The 16,788-nt window shown below is 44.6% G+C and overlaps 1 protein-coding gene across 1 annotated transcript; it reads right to left on the reverse strand.

The window, feature by feature from the left end:
- Positions 1-14,639: 14,639 nt before the first annotated feature.
- Positions 14,640-16,085, reverse strand: PPP1R3B (protein phosphatase 1, regulatory subunit 3B). The gene has a single exon (XM_008563067.1). It carries the CDS (start codon positions 16,083-16,085, stop codon positions 15,231-15,233), a length of 855 nt encoding a protein of 284 aa, XP_008561289.1. The 3' UTR covers positions 14,640-15,230.
- Between the last annotated feature and the right edge of the window lie 703 nt (positions 16,086-16,788).

Raw genomic sequence — 16,788 nt, forward strand, 5'->3', positions numbered from 1 at the left:
AAGACATATTTCTTTTAGGCCCAAGGGACGTTTTTCTTAAAGTTGCGTGAAACTTTCCCCTTCACTAACTCACTTAAACATGTTTCTTAAATTACTACTTTTTCTTCTCTATTGCAAGAGTTTGACCAGCGTTTGTTTGGTGAAGAATCAAGGATGAACTGAGGGGGGATGGTGAGGTGTTCCCCTCCTCTGAGGACTTCAGAGATGCCAAGAGACGGAGACCTCCTTGAACGAACAAGGCCTGTGAGGTTACTGGGTCATGTGGCTGCCAAGTCCATACATGTCATCCAAAGTTTCTCGATGACTGTGTTCTGAAGTAGGCACTTGGGGGTCATACAATTATGACTGTTTTAAACTGTGACTGTCGTAGGAGGGAACTCTCAGATTTAACACCCTTCTTTGTGACATTTCAGCTCATGTTTCATTGTCATTTACTCCAGTGTTACTCTGAGTGTTGCTCTCTGATGGCTTGAGAGGCTGGGTCCAGAGTGTAAATCAACATACTGCTTCCTTCATGGAGAAGGGCAGCCTCTAAAACCCTGTCAGCTGAGCCACAGCGTGTGGGGAGGCGGCGGACATGTGTTATGGTGCCAGCCTGCCATCTGCACTTCAAGCAACACTGACATTCACATGATTGTGGCTTATGTCATCTTTACAATCGGCAATTATTAATCTCTTAATGTTTTTATAAAAATTTTATTTTGACACAATTTCACATTTACAGAAAAGTTGCAAGGACAGCACAAAGGACTGTGTGCCTTCAATGCAAAGGGTTATTTTCTCCAGTTTAAATTCCAATCAGCATATATGAATCTGAGATAGCTCAGCATATTGCTGAGATATGTCAGATCGCTCATCTATGGAAAATGGATCAATGAGAAGCCTTAAAGAATGGGAGAAAGGTAAACCGTAGGAGCTTGTGTAGTCTACCTAAAGAAACGGGGCCTGAGATCTCATCAGCTCAGTCCAACAACCATGCCTGGTGCCTATTCCATGACGGCGCTGCGTGGTCGACAGAGCAGGGAGAATTGTACAAGCAAAGCCTGGATGCAGGAAACAGCCTGGGGTATGTGGGGCCCATCAAGCAACTTGGCATTGGGATGATAGGCAGAGGCCACATGATGGAGAAGCAGCATCATGTATGAGGTGCCACATCAAGAAGCATCATGTTTGTTAACTTTGGAAATAAGATGGTATCTCAGATGTAGCCCCATCCCGAGCGTTCTGACTGCCCTGGAATCTTCCACATTTGCAGCAAGATGACCTGTTTTCCAGGGTTCCCGCTCTTCTCTGAAAACCTCTCTGCCTCCTCCAGGGATGTCTAGATGTGTGTTGTTTGCATTTTCAGACTTAGCAATGTTGATGAAACAGTCTCTGAGTCCCAGGACAAACAATGCTAGGTGGCACAACAAACCCGGACGGACATCCCCGTGTTCGGTGTCATCTCTAGGTGCTACAGAACCAGTGCAGCAAAGACAACCGATTCTTGTGGGTCAGGACAGGGTAGGGGTATGTATGTTCTTCCTGAGTGTATGGCAGTTGCTCACAGGTCTGGGTTGGCACCAAAGACCCTGGTGGTTCCTTTGCTCGCTCCTCCCACTGGTGAACTTGGATGTCCACCGATTCATGTGGGTCAGGACAGGGTAGGGGTATGTATGTTCTTCCTGAGTGTATGGCAGTTGCTCACAGGTCTGGGCTGGCACCAAAGACCCTGGTGGTTCCTTTGCTCGCTCCTCCCACTGGTGAACTTGGATGTCCAAAAGGCCATGTACCCAGGCTGGAGTGCCACCCTCAAGCCACTGGGTCTTGAACTCCCTCCACTCTGAATTGCAGTGTACAAAGCAGGGGATCTTATTGACCCAGGCAGTGCAAGTTCTTGGCAACAGGAGCAGAGCAGTAAGGGTTGGTGCATAAACACAGGAAGTAAAAAAATAAAAAGTCCATGCCAGTTTGGAATGAATAAGTAGAATCCACCAAAAAGGCAAAATATAAAACTAGAAAGTGGAACTGTCTCCAATCATGTGAGATGGCCATGCCAATATAGATTCTTTTCAAAGAAGAGAGTTATTAAAAAATTGATGACCAAGAGCTTTTAAAATCAAGTGCAGATGTTTGTTTCCCAGTTTACTAGAAAGAAACCTAAACATGATACCCGCAAGACATATTTCTTTTAGGCCCAAGGGACGTTTTTCTTAAAGTTGCGTGAAACTTTCCCCTTCACTAACTCACTTAAACATGTTTCTTAAATTACTACTTTTTCTTCTCTATTGCAAGAGTTTGACCAGCGTTTGTTTGGTGAAGAATCAAGGATGAACTGAGGGGGGATGGTGAGGTGTTCCCCTCCTCTGAGGACTTCAGAGATGCCAAGAGACGGAGACCTCCTTGAACGAACAAGGCCTGTGAGGTTACTGGGTCATGTGGCTGCCAAGTCCATACATGTCATCCAAAGTTTCTCGATGACTGTGTTCTGAAGTAGGCACTTGGGGGTCATACAATTATGACTGTTTTAAACTGTGACTGTCGTAGGAGGGAACTCTCAGATTTAACACCCTTCTTTGTGACATTTCAGCTCATGTTTCATTGTCATTTACTCCAGTGTTACTCTGAGTGTTGCTCTCTGATGGCTTGAGAGGCTGGGTCCAGAGTGTAAATCAACATACTGCTTCCTTCATGGAGAAGGGCAGCCTCTAAAACCCTGTCAGCTGAGCCACAGCGTGTGGGGAGGCGGCGGACATGTGTTATGGTGCCAGCCTGCCATCTGCACTTCAAGCAACACTGACATTCACATGATTGTGGCTTATGTCATCTTTACAATCGGCAATTATTAATCTCTTAATGTTTTTATAAAAATTTTATTTTGACACAATTTCACATTTACAGAAAAGTTGCAAGGACAGCACAAAGGACTGTGTGCCTTTCGTCCAGACCCCGGCAGGTTCCACCCGTGATGTGCTCTACCACAGGATTGTGCTCATGAACACCTGATCTAGTCTCTCTCCATTTGGAACTTCCTTTCAGTTTCATGCCCTTGATCTTCATGAAGATTACATTTTGTGGAATGACCCTCAACTTGGGTTTGTCCCGGGCTTCCTCATCATTAGACCAGGGTCATGCATTTTTGGCAAGGATGTCACAGAACTAATGCTGTGGTCTCCTCACTGCACCTTATCAAGTGGTCCCTGATGTCAGTCTGTCCCATTGGTGGTGGTAACTCTGACCACTTGATTAAGGTAGAGTCTGCCCCATTTCCCCACTATAGTTACATTTAGTTCTGGACCAGCCAGTTCTTTAGGGAGCCTTGATTCCTCTTCACGGAGAGTAATATTTAGAAGCCAAGATCTGGGTGCTAAGTGTGCCCTTTGCTACTGAAGTGTTGCTTCTCCCAGGCCCTCTCACTGGACAGAGCTAGGAAATACATGTGCTTTTATTCATATGCACATGCATGCACACATACGTCTGCATACACATGTACCTTTACGTCTATGCTTCTATCTCTGTTTCTCTAGGTCCCATCATCCTTAGTATGTTTATTTGCTCAACCCCCTGAATGTAGCTATTCTCCTGACTACACAAAGCTGCCTCTTGCCCTGGTCTCACGCTGTGCTTGTAAGGGTCACCACTGCCAGCTATGACCAGCTGCCTCTGCCACCTTGCCTAGACCACTGCCACTCCCCTGCTAGTGCCCACCCAATGACTGATAGGCTGAATTGGGAAGGAAGCCAAGTTTTTGTTTATTAATTAGAAGAAAAAGTAAGCAAAGACTCACATGGGATTACCTACAATAGTTACTTCTTTGTTCACCGATACGCCTCTGGATTTAAACTATAAGACAGACAGCCCATCTACCAGGATGGTATGAATATTGAAATAAAAGGGTTTTAAGTCTCTCTAAGTCTACTTCAGGACTGTAATCATGGCCAAGAGGGTGGGAAGAGGTGGTGCTGGTGCTTTCTGCTGTGTACTTTAGCCTCAGCTCTAGCAGCAGGAATACGACTGTCAGTGCTGGTTTTAACATTGCTAAATCAGCAGAATACCTGTCAACTGGTCTAGACACGCATCATGCCTGATGAAAGAACAAAAAACTGACAATGATTTTTCAGTGGTTCTCACCGAGAGCTTGTACCACTCACACCGTCATACAGGGCGGGCCTGAAGACAATGGCTTGTCGCACTCCAATGTTAGCAGGGCCCCTGCTACAAGATGCAAACAGGTGCTCGCGCTTGGGGGTACAGTTTGTGATGCTTTAATGTCATTACCACTGTCACATGCATGAAGGACCATGTTCTCCAGCCTCCACCAGAGCAGAGCAAAATAACCATAAACAGAAGTGGTTGGAACAGAAATAGAAGTGGTTGTGGTGGCTGCGTCCACACATTCTAGACGCCCACCCTTTGTGTGCAGTCCTGAGTGAAATGATGGTACCCTTGTGACACTTGCAGCCTGGGACTGAGTGCTGGTGGGCAGCAGGACACTGGAATAAAACGTGAGGGTTCAAGTGATCCTGTGTGCTGACCTCTGTTGAAATTAGCACCAGAAAAATAAATGTGTTTCTACAGCCAGGGAGGACTGGTTACCTAATGATGAGTTCACATTTCCTGTCACTTGCTCAACGAGTATTTGCTAGCTCTTCCAAATTGATTGAAAGCTCCTTGAGGGCAAGGGGTAGGATGGTACGCTTATGTAATCACCCACAGTGTCGTGCAATTAGTAGTTTGATTAACAGCTGATGACTCAGTGTTTGATTTTCCCAGCTAGACCTTGAGCATAACACCGGGTGAGGGCTCGTGTCTATTTTTCTACAGTGTCTCAGTCACCTCCACTTATTCACATTTTAGATAGGACTGAAATCTACAACCTTTTGAGCTGGCTAAGCAAATAACAGTGCTATAGGTGTCTGACAGGCTTTGTGTTGTAGCCAAGAAGAAAAGTGAGAGTCATGGGACCACAGAATTACAGAACGTCAGAAGCAGAGGACATCAGAGAATATTTAAGTCAATGTTTTCTGGTTACAGGTTGTAACCCATTAGTGGGTCCTGAAATCAATTTAATGAGTGCTGTGGTTTTAATGTCCCCCCAAGTTCATGTTAGAACTGAACCTCCAATATGGTGGTGGAAGGTGGGGCCTTTAAGAGGTGATTGGATCATGAGGACGGTGCCCTTGTGAGTGGATTGATCCATTCATGGAGTAATGGGTGTAGTTCTGATGGCTTTACAAGGAGAGCTAGTGAGAAGGTGAGCTCTCTTGCTCAGCCCATTCTCACCATATGACACCTTGGTCACCATGAGATCCTGTACAGAGTTCCCACCAGAAGGGCAGCCCTCACCAAATGTGTTACCTGGACCATGGACTTCCCAGCTTCCAAAACTGAAAGAAATAAATTTTATTTCTTTATAAATTACCCAGTTTCAGAGAAACAGACTACTACAATAAGTTATGAACAGTATATATAAATAATACAGAATAGAATAGAAAATGCCGGAGTATATCACACATAATAAAGGTTTGCTTCATGAAACTTTTGGTAAGGCAAATTCTGACTTGTGAACAGTATATATAAATAATACAGAATAGAATAGAAAATGCCGCAGTATATCACACATAATAAAGGTTTGCTTCATGAAACTTTTGGTAAGGCAAATTCTGACTTGCCTAAAATATCAAAGCCATTAAAAACTATGAAAATAAGAACTTTGCACAATAGACTAGAGCATTTTATTATACTAAGTGTGAGCCTATATGATTGGTTATTGTGATGTCCTATTTAATTTAGAAATAGTCTTTGAAAAAATCCACTGAGAAAATCAATTTATTAAATATTTATTGAGTGCTCAAGTGTGCAAGGCAGTGTGCAAAAATACTGGTGGCACTGTAAAGTGGTACAGCCGCTCTGTAGAAGTTTGGCAGTTTCTTGTAAAACTAAACGTGTGACGACCATATGACCCAGCGATTTCACTCTTGGGCATTTATCCCAGAGAAATAAAAACTTACATTCGCATAAAAATCTGTACCTGAACTTCATAATAGCTTTATTTGTGATAGCCCCAAACTAGAAACTAAAGCTCCCTTCCATATATTAACTGTTACACTACGGAACATCCATACCATAGAAGAGTCCTCAGCAATGAACGGGAATAAACTATTGATACATGGGACAACTTGGATATATCTCCAGGAAAGCATGCAGAGTGGAAAAAAGTAATGCCCAAAAGGATATGCTTCCACTTACACATAACATGCTTGAAATGCCAATGTTATAAAAATGGAGAGCAGTTAGTGATTGCTGGGGGTCAAGGGCCATGGTGGGGGGTGGGCTGGGGAGGAGAGGTCTCCCAACATGAGAGATCCTGTGGGGAAATGTTCTAGACCTCCATTGGGTCAATGCCAGTATCCCGATGTGACACTGTATTATATTTTTGCTAGATGTTACCTTTGGGAAAACTGGGTAAAGCACACATGGAATCTCTGTACTATTTCTCACAACTGCATGGGAATCTACAATTATCTCAAAATAACATTTTAATTTAAAAAAAAAAAGAAACATGAGGGCTCTTTGTTTGGATTTAGTTTGATGTAAGCAAATGGAGTAAAAAAATGTATAATTTAGGGAAATACCAAAATAGTTATTGGAGGATTCTAAATAGCTTGGTGACTGTGACATGTCTTTTTCTTTCTGCATTCCCTAGAGTACTTGACCTCAATCATAACCTCGCCCATACAAGCACTCAATAATTTTGTTGTGTGTGTTGTTATTACTATGGAATAGAAGTTGCCTTGTCAAGCAGTTTAATGAATGTAAATGTAAGTTACATGAACAGGACAATGGACAACTCAGATGTGGGTCTGTGTGAGCAAGCCAATATTTTTTGTGAAAGATGATAATTATCCTTGATAACAAACACATAAGCAGAGTTCTTTTGCATAATGTGAGGTTAAGTAGTTGTGTTTTCCTCTCATGGAGGTTTTGTTTGATAGCTTGCTTTTGTCTTATGTTCCAGGAAATCCTTCAACTACATTCATTAGCACAGGAAGCAGGAGCAGTGTGGCTCCTGCATTGGGCTCTTAGGAGGTGCCTCAGGAGTCTGGGGAGGAGGAATGAATGTGCTTCCCCACTTTCTGCAATTTCCGCCGGGAGCAGCTCCTTTTCTGTCTATCTTGCACATCAGGTTCATGCAAGATTAGGCTTACGAACAGGTTGCATTGCTTCCTAAAATGCTGAAAAGCTGCCAGCCGCTCCTGTCTGAGTTGGCTGTCGCACAGGGCTGCTTGCAGTTAGAGACCTGTATCTCTGCATTCCTGGCAGGGGAGAGAGTGGGGACAGGCGTGAGCGTGAGCAGCAGGTCTGTGGGGATGGGAACGGTGCCCACGTCGCCCTCTCTCCCTGCTCCAGCCACTGCAGCAGGAGTGCTGCACCGTTGGTGTTGCTTTGCACCTGCGAGGACACAGAGCACCCTGCCCAGAGCAGCTCAGGCAAAACCCGCCATTTCAGAGCAGAAAAATGAACCACTGTGAGAGGGATTTTTGCAGAGAAAGTACCTTTTCTTTGATTCTTTTTCAAAGTCTGTGTGCATAATATAATGTATGAGTGATGTAAGGTATGAGAGTCCGTGGCAGTGAGATGATTGATCGGTTGATGGGAAAAGCACCTAGAGAAATCAGATTAACAAAGGCTTATCACGTGAGCACATGTGCCAAGTGGTGGTTGGCAGTAATTCATGAAAATATTTGGGGGATTCTGTTTGCTCAGTAATAATTCAATAATATTGAACCAGTACTGGGTTCATTTAATAATTAACTAATGGTGGATAATTAATGATAAAATGATTTCTAATAAAATGGTGTGATAGTAATAAAATCAGGGAAATTTCACCTGGCTAATTCTACATTCAAGTGGGACCAAGATATCCACCAAAAGGCAATCAGCAAGGTGTCTCTGCAAGTTACTCCAACAGAAGTAGTGACCGAGCTCTCCTTCCGACCACCTCTGGCCATGCAGGCTGTGATCTCTGGCTCCCACTTTCTCTAAAATAACTCTCCAAGAGGGGCGAACCCTGGCAAATGAGCCCTGCCGTGGTGGGAAAGAGTTTCCCTTTGATATACTGGGGCTTCATAAAAATCTGTCCTGAGTTCCCTCAGCACTAGCATTAGGGTCCTACCAGCCTTGCAAACTCACCTTCAGCACTGGTGATGTGTATACCAGCAGGACGAGGTGACAGCATTCAAAAGGAAAAGCAGGTGTGCTCGCAACACACGTGGCCACCAGGAAGAGAGCCGGGATCTTCAGGGCCAGGGCCCAGGGCACGTTGGAGATGAATTTCCACCTCCTTGGTCTACTGTGGTGCCTGAGGCCTCTTGAACTTGCTGGGCCCTAGAGGAGCTGAGACCCTGTAGTTGGCAAGGTTCCTAGAAGCACGTTGATGTCACTTTCTGGGGACCTGGGTTTGGAGTACTGCTGGATTCAGCCTCAGTGTCTCTGTCCACAACGAACAACTTTCTCAGGAGCTTTTCCATGGCCTAGCTGTTGGGCACTGGGGTGGGGTGGGGTGGGGGAAAGCAGTATTAAGAAAAAAGCCCAAACCATGAATAACCCCTCTACCCTTGAACAAGCTACTCTTAAGAGTGAATTGACTGGACTTTCCAGAGGGCTTTTGGCCATCAGCACCACAATTAGGAAACAGAAAACCCAACAGCAAAAACATATCTAAACCACAAACTAAATCAACACTCCGTTATAATCCATTCTCCCAAAAAGCACTATCCAGCCAGAACTGATTCCCACATAAGAACAGTCTGGGCTTTCTGAGCTCCGCAAAGGTCTAAGAAGATCCCAAAGGCCCGAACAGATGAGCACCGCAGGGTTCAGGTAGTCGGTGTGCCCACAAAGAAAGGTGCTCCTAGTACACACCGACTGCTCCAGGACAATTAGCAGTACCCTGTTCATTCTCAAAAGTGTCCCATTTTGGACCACGAATTATATGGTCATCTTTAAAAAATAAAAGAAAAAAGACAGAAAGTAGCTGGAAAAATCCTCCTGACTCCAAACCTCAGCAAGTCGGCTCTCAAGTCTCTTCCTATGTGACTCTTCATCAGGGTTGGCAAACTACGGCCTGCAGGACAAATTCAGCCCTTGTCCTGATTTTGTACGACCCATTTTTAAAGGGGTTTGAAATAAAAACAAAAAAAGAATATGTGACAGAGACCACATGTGGCCTGCAAAACCTAAAATATTGACTCTCTTGTACTTTAGAGAAAAAGGTTGTCCAACTCTGACCTAGCCACCTAATCTTGTAGCTTTGGGCAGGGGGCCAGGATCTTGGATCATTATTGATGTCTTTGGCCCCAAAGAAGGGTGACAGTTCTGTATCCCTATCCTACTTTTGCCAAATCCAAGGTCCAGCCCTGGGCCTGATGTTGGGGATGCACATCCATGTTTGTGAAATGAATGACATCAACTCAGCATGTCACTTACCAGAGAACCCCCTGTGGACAGCAAAAGGCATCTGTTGAGATTCCCTCTCTCTCTGCCCCTCCAAGGGATAGTGACAAGAAGGAGGAGGGAGGAGGTTGGGTTCGAGCCCTCGGTGCTGTGGTAGGGTTTCTATTCTGGTGAAAGGGAATGAGGCCGAGAACCCCACCCCTCTTCTGGAACGTCCCTCTAGTCACAGGCCCCCTTAGTGGTCTCCTTTCAGTCACACCCTGAGGTCCAATCAGGCCCGCTCACTTCATTTGATTCTAACTTGTAAGCTTCCACGTGGTCTGTGGTCCGCGTATGTGCTGAGGAAGCCCTTGGGAGGGCTGTGCCTTTTCCTGCACAAAGATGACCACGTTCGCTCCTCCCCTGAGAAGTGCATCTCTCCAGCATAAGGGACTACGTCTCAGAATCACCATTTTGGCCTCTCAGTTCTGTGAAATGCAGTCCCGTTCAGGGGGACAGCTCTTGGAAAAAGAAAAGTCCTCTGGCTTGGTCCCCGGCAGGCTCTGTGACTTGATGAAACTCACTGAGGGCCGTCACCTCTTCATCCATAAAAAGAGAGCCCTCCGCTATCCCCTCCAGTCTGGACACTGACAATTTTAAGAAGCCCAAGCGATTGTCTGGAATGCTGTTCCCTCCTGTGATTCTTGGGAAGAACGCAGATAGTGCACATGGTACTTCTTACAAGGGTTTATATTTAGAAGCCTTTTAAAAATGAACATGTTGGCTGACTCTCAAAAGTACTCAGGGCACTGCTAGAGCCCTGGTTACCACGTTCCTGCTGAACACACTCAGGGCCCTTCAGGAGAGCAGTTGACAGGAGGCCTGAAAGGTCAGTGGCAGAGTTAAGAGCAGACGCAGACTTCCCGGCTTCCAACACCTCTCAGTAGCTCTCCGTGCCTACCTAGAATATGTGAATGTCCCTTTTAGGGTTTGGGTCCCAAAAGCATCTAGCTCTGCCTTGTATATGGTAGACAAGCAGTAAATGTTCAACTGAATAATTCAGAGCTGGATATTTGCTATTCTGGGGACACTGCTCTAAGAAAGTATTTTTCTCTTTTAGTTTTTTACTCCGGACATCTCTGAGATGTTTGTCTCACAACTTATAATTATGCGATGATTACAAAAACTGTACTGAATCTCAAATAGACATTCATAAAAACCAATGTTGTTTTTCCCCCTTCTCATTTCTGGGAAGGCAAATTGTAGGCAGTGTTTAAAAATCTTGAAAAAGACAGTTATGCTTGGAGCTCACTGTCTGCACCTATACACTAGCTGCTAAGCTTTACCCCATTCTGCAGAACCACTAGTGACTCCCCCAGGGTGACAGAGGGCTGACAGGAAACATCTGGTGGCAGCAGACCTCTGCCTCTCTCCCTCCATCCCTTCTTCAGAACTTCAAAATGAAACATCTCTGAAAATCTTACTTAGGGTGAATGTCCACTATCCACGCGGGTTCGTTTTGCTGGTTACAGCTGTCTGATCAAGCAGTTAGAAGCTATGACAGCCACTGACAGTTTTCCCATATCTGTCTGGATACATTTGTCTGCACCATACTTCCAGAGCCAGTGAGAGGGTAGGAAGAGCTGTGACCTTGGATCATCAAAAATGGGTGCAGAACGACACCTGCCCCTGTACCTCTTCCCTGGCACTACCTTCTCGGCTGTGACCAGCCTGCATTGCCAAGACAACTTAAAAAGCAATTGCCCCTCCTCCACGCCCTACAGCTTTAACTCAGCCTTCGATCGTGATATACGTTGTGCCTTTGGAGACCTAAGATCTATATGTGGAAACACCTGATTTAACATCTCTCTCAGCTGTGAGCAGCCTGCATTGCCAAGACAACTTAAAAAGCAATTGCCCCTCCTCCACGCCCTACAGCTTTAACTCAGCCTTCCATCGTGATGTACGTTGTGCCTTTGGAGACCTAAGATCTATATGTGGAAACACCTGATTTAACATCTCTCTCCCCTTCCGCTGCTTCTAAGAACAGAATGACAGTTTCAGTTTTGTTTTCAATACCTTTATTACATTTTTGCTTTTGAGATACAAACAAACCACTCTTTTCTACCACACAACAAACATCCATTCTTGTGATTTTAAAGTGCATTTCCCCTATAACTTTGTGTACAAAAATATTTATTTTTTAGAACACACAGAAATTTCTTGACAAGGCACGTTTTGGCATACAATTGAGTCCTTAGTACTACATTCACATTGAAGTAAAAGTGAAACACCATCCCAGCTGTGATCTTGAAGTCCTCAGGTCCAACAGTCTCTGGGTACTGATCACCCAAACTGGAAAACCAGTCATGCGACGTGGGCTGCACAGCTTGCCAGCCACGGCGAGGAAAAACTGCCCACCACGTAACTGTCCTCCCCAGTCCCAGATGCGTTGTTGCATTTCAGGAAATTGAGATACTGCCAGATTGTCCTCTGATTCCATCACATGTGTAACTTCTTATCTGCAATTTCAGCCATCATGGCAGGAGAGACGATTAGATCAGGACTTTCCCAGAGCAAAGAGCCTCCAGGCCTATATCCAATTGAGGATTTTTAAAAGAGGAAACAAATGAAAGACAATCAAAACTTTCATTTACTATCCATTGAGAGGAAGACCCAGAATATGAGCACTTTTAAAAAATGAGCAAACACTTTTTGGTTTATAAGCATATACAACCCATTTAATGTCCAGGTGACTACAAGCAATGCTTGTTTTTAAAAAGCAGATGATGTGCAAAGATCAAAAACCACAAAGCATTTTCCTAATAGTTCAAAATTTACACTTTTAAAAAACATATAGTGTTTTACCACCATTAAAATTAAGTTTTAGAGACAAAATAAATTCTACCTTGACTCTGAAACTTTTAATTTTTAGAGAACTGAATAACTCCGTTATTTCTCACCAGCTCCCCTAAAACAAGAATAGTTGTTTTTTTTTAAGAAGAAACCCACTCAAATGTTTTGTATCTTCCAAGAAATATTAAAAGCTTATTTACTGTAGATCTTTATATAGTCCAGCTTATTTATTGCACCTAATTTGCAAATGCTCCCCAGGCATTTTGGGGAATAAATATGAGACAGAAATGGATTTGCTTCCCCATTCCTGGACAACTGAACCAGTAACAGGTGGCTGGTCCTTCTGGGGTAACTTGGGAAGGACAATGAGACTGGGAGCCAGTCGTTACCATAACCAAGATGGCAAACCTACAAGTCAGGCCTCAGTGAAGTCTCCAACTAGGAAACCTGTCACCCTCTGAAATGTGTAGGTCTATCTACGATGGTGAACTAAGACATAAGGGGCAAGTCCATCGATGCAGTGGCTGAGGTCATCTGAGAATGTCACGGGACACACTGGGTCAGAAGGAGAAAGACTGTGCTGGGGGGTGGGAGGGAGTGGTCAACAGGAGACAGACAGGAGACAGTGTTCTTCAGATGCTCCTACCTCTGAGTGACAGCTCGATGAGGGAAGTCGGGCAAGCAGACTCTTTTATTGGGGAAGAAGGATCTCTGCAAGCAGGTGAGGACTTGCCTTCTGGACTGCAAGGTGGGGTGAGCATCCCAGGTGTGCTGGCTGGGGCTGGCAACCAGTGCCCCCAGCAAAAAAGCTGGGGTGAGCTGGGAGAAAGAAGGCTAGGGAGGAGGGTTTGATGGCTGTTTTAGAAGAGATTCTTATCACTGAATTACCATTTCTCAAATTTTGACATGGGAATGTCTTAGGATCATTATGACACAAAAACCAAACAGAGTTTATTCTAGAGTCACTTGAGGCCTTTTTCTTACGAACACACAATGATCCTTGGTCTGGAAACTTGTAAATGACAGTGTGTCTTGTTCCTTTCCCACACTGGAAGGGGGCACTTCTTAACACAAAATAAAATCCATGACCTACATGAAATCAGTTTTGCTTCCATTTGATTTAGACTTATGCTATTAATAGTTCTGATCACCAAATTTGTAACATTTAAAGTACCATCTGCATACCTGATGTACAATAAGCTTAGCTAAAACACAGTTCTGCCCGATTTCAGCATAAAATAAAAATGTGATTTCCCCATAAATTACATGATGTAGTCCCAGAGTGCTACCTACCCAGAAGAGGCGTGAAACACAAAGCACTAGATTGCAGACTAGTAACAGACAGATTTAGGAACAAGAATTATATCAAACATTTTAAAGTTCAAAAATGAAAAAAACAAAATAACCCCCAACTATAAATCTCTAGGAGCCAAGGCACTCAATATCTGCCTTATACTGATGTACAAAGCCACAGATACAGGGAGGTCTTTTCTAATCAGGCAAAAAAGAAAATAAAAAAGTCACTTAACCAAACTCCAAAAACAAGCAAACAAACAACAACAACAACAACAACAAAACAGAAAAAAAACCCAACTTTCTACAAATATATATATGTAAAAATATCTTTAAAACACCCCTAAGTAAAAACCAACTTGCCCAAGAAAAATCACAGGTTTTGGGGATCCATCTGACAATAAATGTCCCGGGAGTTTTTTTTTTTTTTACAACAGCACTAACCAACAGACTTTAGCCCAATATGGTTAAGAGCAATTAATCTCATGTTTCAGAGTTGGCAAACATTTAAAATAACATTTGAGAACTTGGTGAGGTTTTTAACCCCTATCCCTTTATGTACTCACGCCATAAATAAGAACACCCAAATCAATGTCCTTGGGTGCTTGTAAAGTGTCCTGGATATTGTTAAATTGCAGTCGATATAAAACCAAACATCTTCTGAAGACTTCGAGGATGCAGTGGATTTGTAAATCAAATGTCCTAAACACAGCATAAAAGGTGATTGTCCAGGAAAGGAGATCTAAAGTTCTTTTGTAAAGAATGAGATGCTTGCAAACCAGTCAAGCAAGTTAAAACAAACCTTGTAATAGAGCCTTCTAGTGACTCAGGGTAAAAGTGAATACTTAGAAAGTTCTCCTAAAAGCCAAGAGGAAAAGCTAAACATGTCCCACTCATGATCGTCCTGCCTAAAATCTGCGACACTGAGCAGGAGCCAGTGACTTGTGATAATTGCTGTGTTTCCCTCTGCTGGAAATGTGTGTGGGGTCAGGAAGAGTGGAGAGGAAGTGCCTGTCTCCATTACAGGCTAACTTGCCTTTATTATCTTTTCCTGAATGTTGGATGAACTGTGGAAGAAATGCAAAAAATGAATTTGCAGAATAAGGAGCAGATTCCACCTCTCTTCTGCAGCTGCATTAGAAATGGATGATGTCGGGACAATGGATCACGGCACAGAGACAAGCTGTGAAGTATGTGCAGACGTGGAACAGCAGCAACACGCAGGAAAGGCCTGGCTGGTGAGGAACACCCAAAGACGGGCGTGCATGGTGGGAGGTGGCTGGGGACTGAGCGATGCTGGGGTGACTGCCTTTCCACATCTGAGTGGAGAGAGGCGAGGCTCCTGTGGCCTCACCAGCACTGCCCGCAGGCTTGGGTCCTATCCAAACCCTTTCCAGCACCATCCTGCGCATAGCCTTGTGGCTGCCACCGGTGCCAGACAGATAACGAGCATGCCACCTCTCCTCTGGGTATGAAACCGGTTCTGTGATCTAAACCGGGCTGGATTTGCTGGTTTAAGAAGAAAGTGACTAGGATCCTTTCTTTTCAAAAACTGTGCCTAATGGCAGTTCAACTTTGCTCCTCCCTGGGCTTCCATCTCCACTGCATTGAGACCGGAGCCAGGCTTGTCTGCCAGCAGCCCAGGCTTGCTCCGTCACCTGCAGTCACTAATAGTAGGGCCCCAGCTTTTCGTATCCTAAGTAACTGGGCCACTCCGGATACAGACCATAGGAACAGCGAGGGCTTCCAAACTGGTCAAAGCATATTCCCAAATCCTGCCCATTTGGTGGCTCCGTGGTCCCCTGGGTGGATTTCAGTTCAGCTCGGATGATCTTATAGTTTTTGCCTTTGTTGCTGTCCCAGTACGTCCGTCCATTGCACTCGTAGCACACAGCAAACTCCATTCTTTCGTAAGACTGAATTTTCTCGGGTAAGCTAATGTCAAAGGAGAACGTGTCCCTGTCTGAGCCAGCGTAAGTGTCCTTCACGTACTGACACGGAAAGTCTGAGAAGCTTTTCCAAGTGTCAAATGTCATTCTTATTTTCACCATCTTCTCAAATGCAAGGTTCTGCACCTTGACTGTGCCTGCAAGAGCTCTGTCCTTCAGCACGCAGTTTTCGAGGCAGACGTGGTCGGCCTGAAGTCGGTTTCTAAAGTCTAAGTAATCTGCAGAAGGCTGTGCAAAATCCAAGACGAAGCTCTCGCTCTCTGCTGTCGTCAAGCTCACGATGTTGTCTAGGAGCTCGGTGATGTTAAACGGAATATCTAACGGGTCATCAAATTCGGAGAACACTTTGACCATTGTCAGGGCCAGCCCTTGGTTGTCTGCAAAGGACACTCGCTTTTTCACCTTTTTCTCCTGGACAGCCGGGGCCACCATGCCACCAGCTTCGCTCTTGCCGCTCAGCTGGATGCAAGGCCGCAGAGGTTTGCTGGGCTGCGGGGAAAGCTTGAAGGCGAACCGCTCCCGGCGCAAGGAAGGGGCCATGCAGTTGAACCCGTACTCTATGTCCACGGCCATCGCTGGGCTAGATGGGTAGGCTAGAACCCTGGCAGAAGGGGAAAAGGAAGAAAAGCACAGAGATCAGAGAGACGGGTAAACTCATCACCCCAGCAGACACAGGCAAGCAAGGTTTCCTCTCGCGTCCGCCCTGGGGCTGCAGTTTGGCAGAAACTCCCATGTGGCCCAGCACAGCACTGGTTTCAGGGAAGGTTAAGTGGGGAAGAGGGGGTGTCAGGGGTTAAAACAGACAACTATGAAAGCATGCAACTCACTGATTTTAAAACTAAGTTCACAGGTTTTTCTGCCAGGAGTTCTTGGGGCCTCCAGTATGCTAGTGTGTGACGGAGGACAGAAAAGAGGGCGTGCTGTTTGCAGAATTCCCCAAATGTATTGACTAAAGAACCCCTCTTTTGTGGAGTGTCTTCCCCAAACAGCTGTTCTGAGAAACATACTTTGGTAAATATTTATTTATTGACAAGTTAAAATTGTATATATTTATGGTGTATGACCTGATGTTCTGATACAGGTACACATTGTGGAACGGCTAAGTCAAGCTATTTAACAGATGCGTCACCTCACGAAATCACTTTTTTGTGGTTACACAAAACACAATCTACTTATAATCTACTCTCTTAGCAATTTTCAAGTACACAATACATTGTTAACCATAGTCACCGTGACATACACTAGATCTCTTGAACTTGCTCCCCCATCTAACTGA

Source organism: Galeopterus variegatus, unplaced genomic scaffold (assembly GCF_000696425.1).
Source record: "Galeopterus variegatus unplaced genomic scaffold, G_variegatus-3.0.2 Scaffold12495, whole genome shotgun sequence".
In the NCBI taxonomy this organism is placed as follows: Eukaryota; Metazoa; Chordata; class Mammalia; order Dermoptera; family Cynocephalidae; genus Galeopterus; species Galeopterus variegatus.